The 21,582-nt window shown below is 33.1% G+C and overlaps 1 protein-coding gene across 1 annotated transcript in view; it reads left to right on the top strand.

Moving 5' to 3' along the window:
* The window catches only part of LOC117344438 (activated CDC42 kinase 1-like), a 54,559-nt gene extending 39,359 nt beyond the window's left edge, over positions 1 to 15,200 (top strand). Inside the window, exons 5-14 of the mRNA XM_033907164.1 lie at positions 3,572 to 3,724; positions 5,002 to 5,187; positions 5,494 to 5,585; positions 6,189 to 6,315; positions 7,257 to 7,403; positions 9,176 to 9,270; positions 9,896 to 9,990; positions 10,480 to 10,576; positions 11,065 to 11,153; positions 11,840 to 15,200. Coding sequence (XP_033763055.1) covers positions 3,572 to 3,724; positions 5,002 to 5,187; positions 5,494 to 5,585; positions 6,189 to 6,315; positions 7,257 to 7,403; positions 9,176 to 9,270; positions 9,896 to 9,990; positions 10,480 to 10,576; positions 11,065 to 11,153; positions 11,840 to 13,908 — 3,150 coding nt within the window. The 3' untranslated portion in view covers positions 13,909 to 15,200. The remainder of the gene's footprint in view (positions 1 to 3,571; positions 3,725 to 5,001; positions 5,188 to 5,493; positions 5,586 to 6,188; positions 6,316 to 7,256; positions 7,404 to 9,175; positions 9,271 to 9,895; positions 9,991 to 10,479; positions 10,577 to 11,064; positions 11,154 to 11,839) is intronic.
* Positions 15,201 to 21,582: the final 6,382 nt, after the last annotated feature.

Genomic DNA, 21,582 nt, shown 5'->3' on the forward strand with positions numbered 1-21,582 from the left:
AAAATTATTCAGAATAAATTACTTTTACACTGAATTTTTTTTTCCATTTTTCCTTTAAAGAAGACCATAACTTACACTATTCCAACCAGGAACTCTGTTTTGAGAGACAGATATAGGTAAAAGTATAGCATGAAAAAGATGGTGATATGTTTAGTAAAGATAACAGACAGGGTGACACAGATACCCCATTACGAATTCCACAGTTCATCGATAAACCATATCTTTTGGGTTTTTGCTGTTGATTATGATCATTTCAAAATGTCTGTTACAATTTTTTTTTACGTTTTCGGAATTGATAGACTGATACAATAAGTGACAGAGTGGAGGTATTCTTAAGTGAAATCACTAGTTACAGGGGAAGGCACCATTCCTATACTGTAGATAAGCCCTTTACATCCCATCTTACCAATCATCTGTCTTTTTAGACCTGCAGAAAATGTCGGTCAGGCTATAAACTGTTAACTGAAATATGACTTGTTGACAGTGATATGTTTTTGTACATTATTTTTTACAAACAAGATAATTTGTATGTTGGTTTCTACGGATACTGTCTGTTTAGTGTTTTATCACCTACTTGTATTGTTTTTATACTCTTACCACGCAACATCTTGGGGCAATAATAGTCGAATCTCAAGGTCGTAGGGGTCATGAAAACAATTTGAGATTTATCCAAGTATTTGAGGTAATCAAGTATATTTTATATAGAATTTTTACTGTTGGAACTGAATATTTACTTGGAGTTAAGCATGGTGTTCAAGTTATCAGAGTTTGAGATTACAAAGTTTGACTATTCAATAGCCCTATAGATAGCCAAGTTTTTTTCATAGAGATTAACATTGTAATATGAAATATATTGAGGAAGTTATATTAAATATAATCAACAGTGGAAATTATATACAATATAATCCACAGAGGAAATTATATACAATATTATAAACAGAGGAAATTATATACAATATAATCAACAGTGGAAATTATATACAATATAATCCACAGAGGAAATTATATACAATATAATCCACAGAGGAAATTATATACAATATCATAAACAGTGGAAATTATATACAATATAATCAACAGTGGAAATTATATACAATATAATCAACAGTGGAAATTTACATATGATCAACAGAGGAAATTATATACAATATGATCAACAGAGGAAATTATATACAATATCATAAACAGTGGAAATTATATACAATATAATCAACAGTGGAAATTATATACAATATAATCAACAGAGGAAATTATATACAATATAATCAACAGAGGAAATTATATACAATATTATAAACAGAGAAAATTATATACAATATAATAAACAGTGGAAATTATATACAATATTATAAACAGTGGAAATTATATACAAGATAATCCACAGTGGAAATTATATACAATATTATCAACAGTGGAAATTATATACAATATAATCCACAGAGAAAATTATATACAATATAATCAACAGTGGAAATTATATACAATATAATCAACAGTGGAAATTATATACAATATAATCAACAGTGGAAATTATATACAATATAATCAACAGTGGAAATTATATACAATATAATCAAAAGGAAATTATATACAATTTAATCAACAGAGGAAATTATATACAATATTATAAACAGTGGAAATTATATACAATATAATCAACAGTGGAAATTTATACAATATTATAAACAGAGGAAATTATATACAATATTATAAACAGAGGAAATTATATACAATATTATAAACAGTGAAAATTATATACAATATTATAAACAGAGGAAATTATATATATACAATATAATCAACAGTGGAAATTATATACAATATTATAAACAGTGGAAATTATATACAATATAATCAACAGTGGAAATTATATACAATATAATCAACAGTGGAAATTATATACAATATTATAAACAGTGGAAATGATATACAATATTATAAACAGAGGAAATTATATACAATATAATCAACGGTGGAAATTATATACAATAGTATAAACAGAGGAAATTGTATACAATATTATCAACAGTGGAAATTATATACAATATAATCAACGGTGGAAATTATATACAATATAATCAACAGTGGAAATTATATACAATATAATCAACAGTGGAAATTATATACAATATTATAAACAGTGGAAATTATATACAATATTATAAACAGAGGAAATTATATACAATATAATCAACGATGGAAATTATATACAATAGTATAAACAGAGGAAATTATATACAATATTATCAACAGTGGAAATTATATACAATATAATCAACGGTGGAAATTATATACAATATTATAAAAAGTGGAAATTACATACAACATAATCAACGGTGGAAATTATATACAATAGTATAAACAGAGGAAATTATATACAATATTATCAACAGTGGAAATTATATACAATATTATAAACAGAGGAAATTATATACAATATAATCAACGGTGGAAATTATATACAATAGTATAAACAGAGGAAATTATATACAATATTATCAACAGTGGAAATTATATACAATATAATCAACGGTGGAAATTATATACAATATTATAAAAAGTGGAAATTACATACAATATAATCAACGGTGGAAATTATATACAATAGTATAAACAGAGGAAATTATATACAATATTATCAACAGTGGAAATTATATACAATATAATCCACAGAGAAAATTATATACAATATACGGTAAACCTCCGGTTAGTTCGAACAAAATTAAATCAATATTGACGAACCAGTTCTAATTATTCAAAATTATGCTTCAGAAAATAAGCGCGAGTTCGAACTATTCAAGTCAATATCGGCAAAAATCTCGGCAGAGTGAAATCATTAGACACAAACACATCCATCGTAAATCTGATACGTAACAACGGCGGTCTGAACAAAGGCACATTTATAAGTTAGTAAAATGATAGTATTTTATTAATTCAATGTTAATTGATCGTTAAACGTTCTTCATTTCGCGATAATTATGATGGCTATTGCGCAAAGCCGCTCGGTAAGGCCTAATGCGTAGCTACAGTAGGCCCAAAAACAGTACAGTAATCAATAGAGGAAATTTTATACAATTTAATCAACAGAAGAAATTGTAGTGTGTTCATTTCATTATCTTTCCCACCCTAAAAACCCCCCAACTTTTTGTACTGTACCAAACCCTTTGCATAAATATCTATTAAAATTTGAACTATTAAAAACATTACAGTGTTTAAAATTGTTTACAGTTTCGAACTTTTGTTAGACACAGCCATAATTATAACAATAATTGCATTTTGTAGAAAGGTTTCCTTTAACAAAATCATTGTAAACACAAATTTTGGCCTACACTAAAATTTACTGGTAAGCGTAACTGTTAATTGACATACCACAATTCTTAACAAAGAAAATAATATACGGTTTATAATCTTCATTTTATGAAATGTTGATTTAGCAGAATAATTTCAGTGCAGCATGAAAAGCATGAAAATATGTACGTGTATGGTATTTGAATTTATAATTTACTCTCATCATTGATCAGACAGTATGTCCTTTGTAATTTACCTGTAAGTTTCTCTGATTTTGTTACAGAAGAGTGTCGCCGTGAAGATCCTCAGAAATGATGCACTGTCCCAGCCAGGAGCCTTTGAAGATTTCGTTAAGGAAGTGAACGCCATGCATATGTTAGACCACCCGAACCTCATACGTCTTTATGGAATTAGTCTATCCTGTCCTCTGATGATGGTAACTTCTTTATTCATTACTTGTTCTGTGTTCAACACGATTTTGATATTATTATCTACCCGGTAGATGACAGGCATCATAGGGTTTTTCCTTACAACATTTTGTGTCGATAATAATGGGCCCCATTCCCAATTGAGATAATTTTATATTTCAGCAAAATTGCCAAAATTTTTCCTCATTTCAAAAATTGTCTTCCCAAAATGAATCCAAGACCCAATACCCCAAAAAATGAGGGGAAAAAACCTTTATCATGTGCTACTTATGATTATGAGGTATATAGGAATCTACAGTCACCTCACTATCTCAAAGTCAGTGAGTCATGAAAAAACTTTTAGAGTATTTGAAATATACATAACCAAGTACATGTTTATTTTACATCGGAACTGAATGCTACCTTTTAGTTAAGCAGGATCTGTGATTTCTCAGAGTTTGAAATAACAAGGTTTGACTGTATATTAAACATCTGATTATCTGCTCCATCCTCTAGTCATCCTATCTACAAGTGTTGATTGAATTTGAGAACAGCTTGTTTTATTGACCCAAAAGACTATTGTTAGTGTTTATTAAAGATCAACAATCAGGGCTTGGGGTATACCTAATCAATGCATGCTGCTAATATGCACAGTCGTCAGCTGTTCTTTTTACCTGATTAGAAATGGTTAATTAGTCACAACTATTTCGCCATCATTGCTGTCTAATCAGTAAAAAAAATATCATTTAATCATTATAGATAATCTACGACAAGTTTGTGGCAACATCTTAACTGTCTGTATTATATGGCTGGTAAGCTGATCCTGACATAAAGCGGGAAGTGTATAAAATATTACCTGTAGTCAAGCAGTCTTAATAATATTTTATTTAGAATTTAGGTTTTTGGACGATAGTGAAAACAGTGCTACACTAGATTATCTCCCCTACCACACTAGTTGATCTCCCCTATAACACTAGATTATCTCCCCTACCACACTAGTTTATCTCCCCTACCACGCTAGTTTATCTCCCCTATCTCACTAGATGATCTCCCCTACCACACTAGTTTATCTCCCCTACCAAACTAGTTTATCTCCCCTACCACACTAGTTTATCTCCCCTACGAAACTAGTTTATCTCCCCTACCACACTAGATTATCTCCCCTACCACACTATATTATCTCCCCTACCACACTAGATTATCTCCCCTACCATACTAGATTATCTCCCTTGCCACACTAGTTTATCTCCCCTATCTCACTAGACTATTTGAGATTCTGCTATTTTACACTTGTTATCTCCCCTAGGTGACGGAGCTGGCTCCAGGAGGTGCTCTTTTGGACAAGTTACGTAAGGAGCAGGAGAAGCTGTTGATCAGTACTCTGTGTGAATATGCCATTCAAATCGCCACTGGCATGAGTTATTTGGAGTCTAAAAGGTTCATACACCGTGACCTTGCCTGCAGAAATGTACTACTTGCAGTAGAAGACAAGGTATACTGTCAATTTCTTATTCTTTGCATGCATTCAAAGAAATATCAGCAAGTATCATAAAAAAATGGTTATTTTATGTTTGTTACTTGTACAGCTTAATTATTAGATCTACACACTATAATTATGCTTTTAAATACTAGAATCATTTACTGGTAATAATTCAAACAAAAAACAGAAATAGGAATCAGAATAATTTAATATGCCTGTATAGATATGTCAGTTATCCTATCCGATGACCCGAGATGTTGCATTGATGAGATGAAAAAATATGTTTTGTAAGTAACATTTAAGTTGTTTATACTTCAGATAAAGATTGGGGATTTCGGATTAATGAGAGCTCTACCAAGCCAAGAAGATCACTATGTCATGTCTGAGCAGAAGAAAGTACCATTTGCATGGTAAAATACTCAGTTAACTAACTTATGAGTGTATTAAAGCCAATTTGTACAAATTTAATACATCCCTGACTGTCCTAGGTTAGCAAAACTAATTAACAAGTTTCCTATTCATTCTTCTCCAACAGTGTATAGTCATTGTATGGCTATTTGGGCCTGAGGATGTGTCATAGAGAGTATATACTAGCTACTTCTGACTTTTCCCTTAAGAAATCATTTGCTAACACCTAGAACTTTTTTGTTAAGAACATATTTGATTGGAATATTGCTTTAATTGAAAACCCTTGTTCCATAGAATGTTATTTGTGCTCTGTTATTTTGCCTTTCTATTTTCATTTTGTATTTTAACAGATGTTGTCAACAAGATATTTTGTCATTACACAAATACCTACATTAATCATAGCAGCTAAAATTTGGGAAGAAACACTTTAAGTTAATTCTATAAACAGAGTTGATAATTAATTATGATAGGTTAGAATGCATGTCAAAATAAACCTTTCAATAAGAAATAGACATAACCAGAGTACTAACAATTACGTCAAAATGAAAATTATTTGAATATGGTTACCTCCCTTCCCAGATTCTAGTTCTTTATTCTGCCTGTAGGTGTGCCCCAGAGAGTCTGAAATCACGCCAGTTCTCACATGCCAGTGACACATGGATGTTTGGAGTGACACTGTGGGAGATGTTTACACACGGACAGGAGCCGTGGATAGGTTATAACGGATCACAGGTATGTTAACATACAGACAGGAGTCGTGGATAGGTTATAACGGATCACAGGTATGTTAACATACAGATAGGATAGGTTATAACGGATCACAGGTATGTTAACATACAGACAGGAGCCGTGGATAGGTTATAATGGATCACAGGTATGTTAACATACAGACAGGAGTCGTGGATAGGTTATAACAGATCACAGGTATGTTAACATACAGACAGGATAGGTTATAACGGATCACAGGTATGTTAACATACAGACAGGAGCCGTGGATAGGTTATAACGGATCACAGGTATGTTAACATACAGACAGGAGCCGTGGAAAGGTTATAATGTTGACATACAGACTGCATGTATTTGACCCTTTTTAAAGTGCATACAAACTTTCCCTGTTTTTCTTGAGATTTCCCAAATATCAACAAAGACTCCCAATACAACCACTGTGGGATCTGGAGTTTGGGTACCAATGTGAAAAGAGTATAGAAAACACATTCTTATTAAATGCCTCGACAGACATCCAAACCAGGTCTCCAGTGCAATAATCCACAGTCATAATTTAGACAGAGACTGTATATTTGACACTTTGAAATAGTCACACCAAACCGCTCCTTTTTGAAATCAATATATTCACACAACTTATATTTTTGTTCCAAACTAAATTCATTGTAAATTTCAAACCTTGTTCTCATTTAACTCGAAAATGAATTCTGACCTTAATCTGAAAAATGACATAATGACAAGATTTAAATTATAAATGTTTGATTATTAATTAATTTAAGTTTTGTTTAGTTTGATAAACTTCTTGCATTTATATAAAATTGTAATAAAATAAAGTAATATTCATAGTTTTGATTGCTGTCATAAAAGTAGAAATTATTATATGAAAAGTCCAGATTGACACCTGGACCACCAATAGCTGACCTATAGAGAATTTATGTTTCTTGTTTCAGATATTGCACAAGATTGATGTTGAAGATGAAAGACTACCAAAACCTGAACATTCCCCGACAGATATTTACCAACTTATCCTGCAGTGCTGGTCCTATCAGGCGGAGAGACGACCCACGTTTGTGGCACTGAAGGATTTCCTTACAGAGGTATAACACATTTATAGCCGACCATCATTAGTTGGGGGTCTAGAGCTGAAACAAATAGCAGATTTAGGCATTCAAAAATTTGTTTGGTTTATTCAAATGGTATTCGAATATTCGGGAGTTAATGTCGACACTTAAGAAAATGTATTTATTTCTGATTTACTAGACTGTGTAGACAATTGAAAAGCTTTAAATAATTAACAGTGATATATACAACTGAAGAATGGGCCAGAACTAAGTCGGAAGCTCTCTTTAATAATCGTAAAAAAACTTCACCAAGTTCACCTATATTGACGATAACATGGCTGGGCTACCTGATTGAGGTGCTTGTTTCTGTTAATGTCAAGGAATATTTGCGTTATAAGACCAATAAATAATAAAATATTAATGTTCACTACATTGGGTCTGTATGTTAATGCTCTACATCCATATACTGGCAAAATAACATGAAATAAAAACACCGTGAACTGTCCACATGGTAAATTTTCCTCTGTCGGTTGAGTGCTTGTTACTGGGAATGTCACTATTGTTTTAAAGCGTTTTATTGACACTGACGTACATCATAGTATGGCGCACCACATGGTTGACAGTACTGTACACAGTACGGATATGAAAGATAGCAGCACTGTACCTTATTTACGATGTCATGTCAGAAAAATGTTTATATCTTATCATTCATGCGTTTTGGAACCTATTCATGTCAAAATAGTTGTATACATGTACATGCATTTTTATGTTAAACTGAAAGCTGGATTGGAACGGAAATCTGACGTTTGAACACATTTTCAATGAGTTTGGCCCGGGGATGATTTGCTATGTTAGATCTAGTACCTTTGTACGTTAAAACTCTAAACATAGCTTACATTCTGCTTTAGATTTATTGGAATTTAGCTGGAAATTCTCCCAAACTCGACTGGAACGTTTGTACATGTTTCAGATCAAAGGACTAAAGGGGAGTAAATATCGTACTGAATGTTCGAATACGATTTCACTATTCAAATATTCGGGGAATTGGTATTCAAGGTTCTCCTTGATCCCCGATATTAGCTGAAATCCTTTATCCCCGATATTAGCTGAAATCCTTGGTCCCCAATATTAGCTGAAAATTCTCATTATTTCAATTGTTATCACTATTTCTTTTTCTTTCTTGATGGATATTTTAAGTTCAATATGTATAGACTCCTCTTGTGGGAAAAATATAGAGAAAAGACAATCTTAAATAAACCCATTAAAAATCATTAAATGGCCATGATGGAGATCTTGGGTGCACGGTTCAACACTCCCTAACCGTGTGGGTTTATGTTTCACGAGAAGCTGAGAAATAGGCCGGATTGTGCTGTCCTGGTTGTCCTTGGGCAAGACACTTTACTCTAATTTCTCTGGATGACATGCAAAGGGCCTCCTGTATGTTGTTCTGTGAGGTAGTCACTCACTACTACAAGGAGACCCCGCCTTAAAGTGACACTATTCACGGTTGATAAACCAAGCAAACAATCAAATCTTCAATATGTATAGATATACCTACATATCTTGTAAACAGGTGAGACCACCTGATATGATATATACCTACATATCTTGTTCACAGGTGAGACCACCTGATATGATATATACCTACATATCTTGTTCAAAGGTGAGACCAGGCCACCTGATATGATATATACCTGCATATCTTGTTCACAGGTGAGACCAGGCCACCTGATATGATATATACCTACATATCTTTTTAACAGGTGAGACCGCCTGATATGATATATACCTACATATCTTGTTCACAGGTGAGACCACCAGATATGAAAGTCACTCAGCCTTTCTGCGAGGTGGGTAAACTGGAGATTGAAGAAGGGGATTATGTTACCATCATTGACGGCCGGTAAGTAAATGTTAAAATCATCAATCTGTTTATACTACACCTTACACAGTATAACTGTAATCAGGTTACAAGTTACATCCTTTAAAGGGGCATATTCCTTCGTTTTAATAAAGTTTTGGTCGTCAAAATTAAAATTACTAGATAACATGTATTTTTTTCCAAATAGTAAAAGTTATAATCTTCACATTAATAAGGCAGTTTTACTCTCAAGATAAACCGAAGTTCTTCGAGCATTAAGTCCTGAAAATTCTTAATTTGACCCGAAGTATCACTAATTACCGCAAAGACATACAGTATTTGTATACAATACACCTTTTTTTCTGTACATTTCAGCGTTAATTTCATTACTTGTAGGCACAAACACTCTTATAATCATAGTTCGGACATAGATTTCATAATAGAAATTGTGCATGTTTCTAATATCTGAACAAAGGAATGCCACTTTAAGAAATTTTCAATTTTAAAGAAATAAAAAATTCATCATTAATATCCCCTACAGATTTCCTGAGTTTTGTTATGTGATGCATACTGTAAAATAAACTTCCTTTTGAAAGAGTGAGTTATCATCAGATAAAAAACTCACGAAATATTAAACAATATATGTACTTTGACTTTTGTTTCATAGACCAGACTGTTACTGGTGGAAGGGCCAAAACAAGAGGACGAGCAACATTGGAACATTCCCGCGTCAGTGTGTGGATCCCCAGAGGCGTCTCGCTAGTATGTTATAGTAATATAAGTCATTTTGTCATCTAAGGGGAGTTGCTAGATCTTTTATGGTAGAATATTGTATAGGAGCAAAAATTTACAAGTCCAATTTAATTAGAATGCCATTTTGTGTTTTGACCTTGAATTGGTTTGAACATTGCTGGGAAATTTTGCCTATGTATGGTTGTTATGTTCAAAGTCCATTTGATATATTCTTTGTTTAATGAAATTATGAAGCAGCATCCTAGGACATGTAAGCAATATTTAATTGATGCAGAATTTTAAATTTCTTTATGGAAAAATTTTACATTTTCTTTACAGTTGTCTTAATAATAAAGACAATGATCCTTCTGTGATCCAGGTACCATTTCTTTGAGTATGATTTGATGTAGATCTCAGATGCTTGGCACCACATTCCCCTACTTTTTATGTTTGCAGATTTTCATCTTTAATAACAATTATCCATCACTATTTTTTAACAACACAGTGTTCATGTTTCAGGTAATGATATCAGTAAACCTCTAAAGAACAGTTTTATACACACCGGCCATGGCGACCCAGGGGGCAAGAACTGGGGCGATCCCGCCAAGATTGATGAGTATGTATGGCTAATTGATAATCAACTTATTGAAACTGTCTTTCATTAATATGAGAAGGGTCTGAATCGTATTGTGTGTGATAAAAAGTCTGTAGTAATGGCGTTTTAAAGGACTAAAAAGTCTGTCAGGAGAAACGGGTTTAAATTACCACAAATCCATTGTCTGTCTGAAGAAACGATGATTTAAAAGACCACAAATCCATTCAAAGTCATGCAAGATATTTCAGACTCTCCTATATTGTCCATAAAGTCAAGTTTCTTACCAAATGAAGTAATAATTTTCAAAAAACAGAATAATATATCCTTACATAGACTTACATTTTTCATTCTTCTGTATATTTTTACCTGAGTTAGTTCCGGAATCTATTCTGGAATTGTGTCCTGTAAAAGGGTGATGTCTAAAATTTCTCCTTTTTCTCTGACTGTGTAACCCCAAGTTCATGAAAACAGAGCTACATTGTATTAATCCAAATATTTCAATGTGACAGAGTTTACCTGCGGAACCCTATGGAACCCCCCGACCTTAACGAAGTTGTCCAGGACGTGAGACCTACACAGCTCCCTAGTCGCAGTAAAAGTATGATTTTCACTTCGCTAAAAATGTTTTTTCAACCAAAAAATTCACCAAAAAATCATTCTTGTCAATTTCTTCAAAACTTCATTTCCTAACTGCTGTTCCTGAATATTTTGAAAAAGTTTCCTATCCACTTTAGCCAATTTATCTTACCAGATAGTTGAAATACTCACTCTTTTTTCTGGAGAAAGGTAATCTTCATTGATTTTTATGAATTGAACCAGACTAGTAAGTTATTGAACAAACTGGAACCTCAATACATTTATAATAGCAATTGCTTTCATTCTCTGTCAAAGTGGTCTATACAGATTTAGATATAGACAAATATGCCCCTAACATACCATGTACTGTATGTACATATTCAGGAGGCATGAATTTGTGAAACTGTTTTTATCAAGAAAAAAAAAAAAAGAAAAAAGAATTAAATTATGAAAAATTATAACTACATTTGTACATGTATTCAATAAGTATGAATTTGTTAAACTGTTTTGATGTCCAGAAATGTGTATCAAGAAAAAAATCAAAAGATACATTATGAAATATAAAAACAATATATTCACGAGGTAGAAATTTGTAAAACTGTTGATATCAATAAATCTATACAAAATTATCATTCAGATGGAGAATGTATCTTGGTACATGGAGAAAATATCTAAATGATAATAATCATGAACTTCAATTTTTTTCAGGACCATTTACCAACCAGTTTAAGATGTTCAACTATAATAAACTGGTAAACGAGGAATCAGGCAGTGCCTTTAAGCCCACAGCTGTAGGCAAGGCCACTGCCATAGTAACGGGCACTGCCAGTAATCCAACCACACCTGCTGGTCACGGAAACACATTTCCCAGGGCGTCTAAAAGTGTTCCGACACCAGACGATAAACCCCTGATTGATCTGAGTGATGAACTGGAGGGCACAGATTCCCAGTTAGGGTTAAAACAGGCTGCACCTAGTACATTATGTCTGTTTGATTCTCTTCTCAACACACCTGGTTCACAGTATGGCAACCTTGAACTTCAGAAACCTTTATTAAATGACAACACAACTGCAGACGATCCATTTGAAGTTCATAATTCTTTAAAAGTGATATTTCCAACAGGTGTACAGAACTCATCTGGCGGTGTTAAGGGTACTCACAGTGTTAACTCTAATGTCAAAGAAACTAATAGCCTTCCAGGATCGCTGAAACATAATCCTACGCGACCAGCAAAACATCCCATAGTGTATAGTCGGACCCATTCAACAGAGGAAAAGGTTAGTAATGTGAAAAAGGAGGGGCTCTCAGCCGGAGCACCTCCGCCCCCTCCAAGGGGGAATAACTCTGGATGTGATACAGTGAAATACAGCTCACAAAGTGCTGCGTTTACTGACCGGACTTACTCTAATACACCAAATGAGAAACGTGATATGACAAATGTGCAATCCAACAGTGAATTCCCGGAGAATTTTTCCAAGTCACCTTGCCATAACGCTTCAGTATTACCACAAGGTCAGAGTATCTCCAAGGAAACTAAACAAGTGGGTCAGTTTGACCAAGGAAGCGTAGGTGTATATGACAAAGGGAAAAACTCACAAAAGACTGATAGGGCATTTGATTGGTTAAAAGATGCCATAAGTAACTTCTCTGTGGCATCATCTGACAAACGATACCCTGGGGTGCCCCCTATGTATGACGATGTACCAGTAGAGGAACATTACAATGTCAATATAGTCAAACCCAAACCTTGTTTTGCTGGAATGGTCAACAACACAGGAGTCCAAAGCTCGATACCCAGGTATGATGAGGTTCCAACTGAAATAGACATTTCTGACATCAAACAGCGAGAGCATTATGCTCCCCAGAGTACTTTCTCAGATGCCATGAGCTGGGATTCTTTTGATTCGGACTTTGATGACGACCCTGTGACTGGTAGTCTCGCAGCTTCAGCACCGGTGGCTGTGACCCAGACTCAACCCCAGCAGGAATGTGATGGGGAAGATGCACCCCCTCCCCTACCCCCCAGGGATTACTTGTCCAGTAGCCTGGACACGGGGAGGGGAAACTATTGTACAAATAAGGACAAACCAAAACCTAGAATATTTCCCATGGTGCAAGATGGGAAACAACTTAGCCATACTCATTATTTTCTTATCCCGTCACGGGACGAGAAGAAAGACAATTATTCCCCAAACACGGCTGAAGTGAAACCATTCATGGTTGATGGATGCCATGTTGATAGTTCGTTGCAATATAATAAGTCTTCATCACGCCATGACTATCAAAATCTGACGGAAGTTCAGATAAGTGCCAAACGTCATTCTACTGCAAGCGATGATTTATCTTGGACGGGTATGACAGGACACAAAGCCGTCAACCAGGATACAGAGTCGCGTAAATTTTCCCCGAAAAGCAATAAGGTTAAGAACAATCCTGGTCCCAAACGCTCTCAGCCACGCTCCATGCCATGCCCAAGTTACAACACATCTGTCGACCCCTGCATGATGTCGTCCTCGCCGAGAGAAAAAGTTTTCCATGTGATGAACAGTGTCCTTGGTGTGACAGATGACGAGTGTCACACAGCTCTGTGTCATTGCCACTGGGATATTGACGAGTCGATCAAGTATCTCAAGGTCGAACAGCTCTTTAGACTGGGAGTGACCTCACGTACACATTGTGAGAGTTTACTGAAAGCATTGAATTGGAATTTGGAGCTGGCAAGTTCTGTAATGCTAGATGAACTAAAATCAGCAGTGTCTATGGAGTCTACAGTATGATTTCAATTAATGTTGATATCTGTTCCATCTTGTTCCATTTTGTTTGAGCCTCGTTAGTCAAGCCACTATTAATTAACCTGTTTGTCCCGATGTCCAATCAGTTCCAGACAGTAATATAGAGACATTTTCATGTTTTTAAATCTGTCTGTGTAATTAGCTGTTTTTTCATCTATAAATCGCAAGCAACGTTGGTCAGAAGTAACATGGTATGATTAACATGACTCATTTATTTATATATATATATATCATGCACATTTACACATCATAAAATGTGATATTTTTGCCATAGATTCTGCAAATGTTGTAGGTTAAAATTTTATATATACATATATATGATCCAATAGAATATATCATGATAGACAAATTGTTGTACAGCACTTCCATTTTGTGGTTTGGTTTGGTTTATTTTGTTTAACGTCCTATTAACAGCTAAGGTCATTTAAGGTGTGGGCCAAGGTTATCAAGTTTTGTTCTATAAAGAACATTTAAATATTTTTAGCAATCATGAGGGCTATTTGCCCTACTGTGTGGATTTTCTTTCCAAACTTAGACCTGCACTTATCAATCCATTCCAACAGGAACGATTAATGTAAACTCTATAACTTGTTTTTGTCATAAAATGAAAAAACAAGAACTTTTCAAAAATTTTGATTTAAACTTTATCCATATAACAGCAAAAGTTTAGATAAAATTTACGAAGAATGATTTTTTTTTGAGACTGGAAGGTAATAAGTCATTTGTCAAGCAATCAATTGAAAGCTCCTTCAGACTAAAACAGCAAATTCAAAAAGGTTATATAGTCGATCTTATTATCTCAGTCGAGTCATGAGATCCTAAGTGTTCGAGGTAACTGAGTGTTTATATTGAATGTTTCCTGTCGAGACTGAACTTTTACTTCCAAGTTAAGCAGTCTTTGAGTTCAAGATTAACTTTGTGTGACTTTATTTCCTATTGTACACAAGGTTAAACAAAGCTAAAACCTTCACAAATAGAAGTGCTGCACAGTATTTATAAACTTCCATTAATAAAGAGGCATTAATCAAACAATACATAATCATATCTATGGATTTTTCCAATTGTAATAGAACTGTAAATTTGTTTTTCAAAATATGTAAAAAAAAAAAAAATTGAAGTCATGCTATATATAGAAAATCATTGTACAGAAAATAATTACAATGCAACTCAGAAAATTGTAAATGGCAGAAAAAATTTAATCAAGAAAGGTTTATAATGGAAAGAAACTTGGCCACATATTAAATATGACAGAGAATCAAGAAGTTGTTTTAAAAAAAGGAAATATTATAATCATGTTGTCACTATGGGCCATACGTATTATATATACAGGTAAAGAAAAGTGCTGAAACCTAGTTCAGTGCTGGAGAAGTACTGGCAGACATCCTAGAAAAGTGCTGGAATTCCTTTAATATCTTCTGAAATATTCTGGAATACATATATGGTGCAATAATATATAATCCGTTTTCAAATTGAAACAATTTCAGAATTTTGAACATGATGTACTTTTCGTTTACATTTTAAATCTTCGAAAGAGTCTTTCAAAAATGCATATGGACTGAATATACTTATTTGAGTTTTTCATGAAATATATTAAATTTCTGTGCTTTACGTTGAAATATCTAAATCTGTTATCAAAACCAGAACATCTGTCGAATACATACATGGAGAAATGCAAGAAAGTGCTTGAAAGATGCAATGGAAGTGTACAAGACTTTAGACCTAGGAGGTCTATATTTGAACCATGATTACATCAGTTGATCTGTATAACTATGTAACATAAGGCTTATGATAATAGCTGCTTAACTTTAGACGGTATGTGTGTAAATGGATTTGTATTACCTGGTGATATGCTATCATTTTCCTAATACTGAAATAATTCAATAACATACAATTGCAGATTGGTTTACTCTAATGGCTATTTTTGAAGTCCCCCCCCCCCCCCAAGTAGTCCTGTTTTCTGCTATTTTCAATGAAATTGCGAAAAACATATGTTGGAAATTAAATTTTAAGAGAAATCATGACTTAATCCCTAATTTATTGATTCTGTGAAAAAATAAATGTTTTTTGCATCATACAAAATTTTGGGGAAATTGAAAATTGAAACCATTGAAATTCAAATTTCAAGAACGAGCATTTTTGTTTTGTTAAGTTTTCAAACATTTTTAGCATGGAAAAGATATTTTTATATAAGGCTTAGAAGTTCACTCAGTTTTATAATTATCAAAAGTAAAATGGAGTCATTTATCAGAAGCAGATGTAATTTTGTATCCAGGAAAATCTTAAAAGACGATTTACGTTTGTAAAACTACTGTGATTTACATGTACTGGTTACACGACTTGGCACAGGGTCTTGGTACATACGCACCAAGTCCCTGTGCTGTAAATTAAATAGATTTTATCAGTTTAAAAATAACTGATCCTCAAGTGCATAAAAATATATGTTCCTTGTTTAATTATACATCTTTAGAGTAATGTTATATTAATTTAACAACTGGTCGTGACTCATCCTGCTTGATAGGAACAGACACAATGGACAAGATATTATTATTTTTCTAAAGACTACTGTCAACTTCCTGAAAGTGTATTTAAAGCAAGATAACTCTATTAAAATTAATATATTTTAATTCAAAAGAATCATTGTTACTATATTTGAAGAAGTACAATTAATTATTACATATTGTATTTCAAATTTACATTGATGTGCAGCCATATGAACAAGACGCAAATTTATTCATTATTACTGTATATGAATTTTTATATGCATTCTGTAATTTTAAAGTTTCGTATTACGTTAGTACAGTACCTAATGGTATAACTAGCTGATAGGTCATCTTTAGAAAGAAGCCCACTTTTATATTAAATCTTGTCAAAATCAAACTTTATTTATTTTTTACTGTTACATGTATATGATTAATATCTGTTTGGAGCAGTTTTATAACTGACTTCAGTCTGTCTTCAATGTAACAATCTTTATAGTATGATGAAATGATCGACAGTTTTCTCTAAAGTTATGAAATATCACGCTGTCAAATGTAAATTAATTTTTGTTAACTTCATTTTTTTTGTAATGATCAGCAATTTTAAATTTTAAATCAATTTGCAAGACTTCAACTTATAATTTGTTATTTTCTTCTCCAAAATGACCCTGTTGATGATATTCTTGTATGTATATAATGGTCTGATGTTTATCTACTAAATTTCACAGTGCATTTTTTTTCTAAATAATAGTTCTTGCTGTTTCACATTTAAAAAAAAAATTAAATAAATAAATAACCACGTTTTCTCAATAGCTTAGTATTTTTCTGCCGACAGCTTAATCAAGGGATCTATGTGGCCTGATGAGAAACTAGGGACCTATTATGTCCCGTTGTCTGTGTGTAACTTAGAACTTAACATCTGGAGCATGCTTCTTAGTCAATAATTTTTTTTTAATGACACTGGCAACTTTTTTATGTCCTTTCAGGTAAAATTTTGATATTATTGAGTTGAATTGCGAGAAGAAAATTGTTACGTGTTGGGGTTATATGAACAATACAGTGTATGTAAGTTGGCTGAAGCTTCAAATCAGAGACATATATACATGTATATATGTCTCTGTTCAAATATACAAAAGATTTCAATAAAACCTTTTTACCTGCATATATATAACCAAAATTGTATGTCTTACAATTGTTTTATCATTGTGACATAATATACACAAAAAAACACTCCCATTTCTGTAATTATTTAAAAAAGGAAATAAAGGTTTTCATTAAAGGATTTATGCTAACTTACTTTGACCTGATAACTGTAATTCAAGAGTTAGAACTGAAAAAACTTGTCTCTAGTGCTTAATTGTAAATCAGTAATTAATAAGTCATTCATCAATAACATATCTATAAGGCAAATAATGATATATATACCTGAACTGATAAAATTTAATACAAAATCAAAAAAGGGAAGTAACTCCAACAAAAGGTAGCATATACCCTTAACATGTCATAAGGTTCATGAAGTTTGAACAACTGAGCTGTTATAATAATGTTGGCCAGTGGTTATGAGTTGTCCGTCCTACAGAGTATCAAAAACTGTTACAATGTTTTTAATTGTTCTGCATTTTATTGTTAAGTCATATCTTATACTGTGATTGAGGCAAAGTGACATGATTTGTACATTTTATTGAAGAATTTTCTGTTTGTCATTAACTACAGAGTTACCATACCTCAGCTTTCTCGGCCTCAATCTGCAAGCTTATCACTATCCCAGTCACTGAAGGGAAGTAACTCTGGTTGATCATATTTCAGAGGACTTTTATTGTAACCTTACCACATGTCATTTAATACTGGAAGTCAAAAATAGATAAATATTTTATACTGTGTTAGAAAAATGCCTAATTCAAACATCTTTAACTAAAAGCATAACAACAGTTCACTGTAATCGTAGTTGTAAAATTTCAAAATTAATGTATGAGAGGTTTCAGAATTTTTTTCGAATTACATTTTGAACATTGATTGTTGTGTAAACATTTTGTTAACTCTGCCTATTAGTTTTACACCGACAGGGATATTCACGCAATGCCTACATGTTATATTTGTTTCATTGCTCTGTGTTCATATGCAGACTTTGTTTTTATGCTTTGTGATCATAAGCAAAGGTAACTATTGTTGTTAGAGCATAATCAATGTTAAAACTATAATCAACATGTTAAACACAGCTAAAATTTGAGTTAAATTTTTTGAGATTATTGTTAAATGTCTTGGTTGATGACCATGTAAAACTGATCCATGAAGTTGGACATTTTTATGTTGTCCCTTGTTGTCAAGTGGCATCTTTGCATCAACAATTGACAACAAAGTTAAATAATTAATGTATTGAAAAAAATCATTTTTATCTCATTGTGTCATCCCTTGATATTACTGACAAATCAGTGTTTTCCCTGGCACAAGTTTCCTCTCGCCCTGACACCATGTCTGTCAGGGCCAGAGGAAACTTTGGCGATGTTTCCCTTGATAATTACTGGGTAGTTTTATCTCAGATGTCACATACTGTACTGACAACTCCCAAGTTTTCCCTTGACAGCTTCATACTTCCTTGTTCAATGACTAAACTTTCACCTTCAAGATCTGTTCATGTTGTCAATTTTTCCTAGAGTCCTTAATGGGGAAGGGGAGATAACTCATCATTGTGTTCATTCTGTTAGCTTCACCCTCCGCCTTATCCTTCGTATCAGAGGACAGATACATTGTATTTATGTTTTAAGCCATGAGAGTAAATTTATTTCAGTATCACCACTGTATGTCATGTTGCTGATATGTTTGTGTACCTGTTGCCATATTTAACTTTCTTGTTATAGCTACAACGTTGTATGGACCCCAAGTCAGTCAATAAATGAAGAACTACGAACAACACTTTTGTTATTTCTGAACTTATTTAGATTTCTTGATATTGTTGTATGTAAAATGTGTAAACTTGAACTTTTATTTCCTGGTATTATACAGAAATGAATTTATTAAGATATTGAATTTACTGTATATGTGAAATACTGATATCATTGCCTATAGATGCACAATGACCTATTCTTGTTTTGTTTAGAAATACAAATTACTGTAAATGATCAGGGAAAAAAAAGAAAGAAAAAAGATCTTTACATTGGAACCATGAAAAAAACCCTCATCAAGGTCATGTTTACATTTAATCTTTGCTTTCATCAAAATCTCCACAGAGAAGAAGTAGTGGTATTAATTCCTTAGATTTTTCATTAAATAGAGCTATCGGTGAACATGAAATCATCTGAATGAATTTATGAAATTAAAAAATTTGTTTTTGGAGACCATTACAAAAATGTGAAGAGAAAAAGACCAAAAGTTCCTGAGGGTAAGACACGGACAGCACCACCTTTCTGTCTTTGGGAAACTCAACGAACGAGCTGTAATAAGAAGCCATATGGCCTCAAAATGGTTGACACTTTGCAATATACTGTCCTTAATAAATTAACGAAAAATGTGAGCAGTCCAAATCATAAGGAATTATTTCCCCTCAACGCTGGTGTTTTTGGACACAAAAATCACAACAAAATCATTACAACTTTCTTGCTATTAGCATAACTAAATCTGAGAAATGGATATTGAAAGACAACATGATGAACCCAAAGTATACTGTTTCACGTTTAAAGCACTATTAAAGTCAAACATTGAAGTGTCACTTTACAACTTGTCCAGATATTTGTCCAACCCTAGATACCCTCAGAGAGCTCTTAGTTTGCATTTTCTCGTTGCTACAATTTTCAGAAGATTGGAGTAATTGGGACAGTGAGCATCTCCAGCAAAATTTTCTGATTCACCATACAAACCTAGGTCAAATAATTACCATACAAATCTAGGTCAAATAATTGCCATACAAATCTTGGTCAAATCATTGCCATAGAAATTTAGGTCAAATCAATGCCATACAAATCTAGGTCAAATTATCGCCAAATCTATGTCAAATTATCGCCATACAAATCTAGGTCTAATCAACACCATACAAATCTAGATCAAATCATGCCATACAAACCTAGGTCAAATCATCGCCATACACATCTAGGTCAAATTATCGCCATACAAATCTAGGTCAACTCATCGCCATACAAATCTAGGTCAATTCATCGCCATACAAATCTATATCAAACCATTGCCATACAAATCTAGGTCAAATCATTGCCATACAAATCTAGGTCAAATTATCGCCATACAAATCTAGGTCAAATCATCGCCATACAAATCTAGATAAAATCATGCCATACAAACCTAGGTCAAATCATCGCCATACAAATCTAGGTCTAATCATGCCATACAAACCTAGGTCAAATCATCGCCATACAAATCTAGATCAAATCATGCCATACAAACCTAGGTCAAATCATCGCCATAAAAATCTAGGTCAAATTATCGACTTACAAATCTAGATCAAATCATTGCCATACAAATCTAGGTCAATTCATCGCCATACAAACCTAGGTAAAATCATCGCCATACTAATCTAGGTAAAATCATGCCATACAAACCTAGGCCAAATCATCACCATACAAATCTAGGTCAAATCTGGGTAAAGTCATGCTAAAAATTTGAACTACTGTAGGGTCATGACAATGGAACCACCAGGCATTATCAACAAGCATCTACTTTATTTAACATCATATTATACCAGGACATACTCAAGAAGATTAAGTCTCGATGAGACCCTTAAACCATAAAATTGTCCAAATCTCTTAAAACATTTTGTTTACTGTAAATGTACTTATTTTAGCGTGCTCTAATTTTAGTACAAAAGCTAATTAAAATGGATCAGCCCATTGATAAATCAGCGTACTGACAATGCAAATAAATCATTATAATTAACTACCATTATAGCGAGATCAAAATTTTGCAAAATTCTTCCAGCGCAAAAATCGCTAAAATAAGACTACCACTAAAATATGTATGTACACAGTATCTAGAAGCATATTTTTTTCTGTCAACAGTGGACATTCATCACAGTGAAATTACAATACCAAGTATAGGGCAGTGAAGTATGTAACTAGTTGTTGAAGCAAGTATGTTGCTAACAAGAAACGCAAAATAACATCCATTCACTTAGGTACATGGTAAGTAGGTAAAATATCAAAATACAGCTACAATCCTGAATAAAAATAAGAAATTGAAC

Source organism: Pecten maximus, chromosome 16, assembly GCF_902652985.1.
Source record: "Pecten maximus chromosome 16, xPecMax1.1, whole genome shotgun sequence".
NCBI lineage: Eukaryota > Metazoa > Mollusca > Bivalvia > Pectinida > Pectinidae > Pecten > Pecten maximus.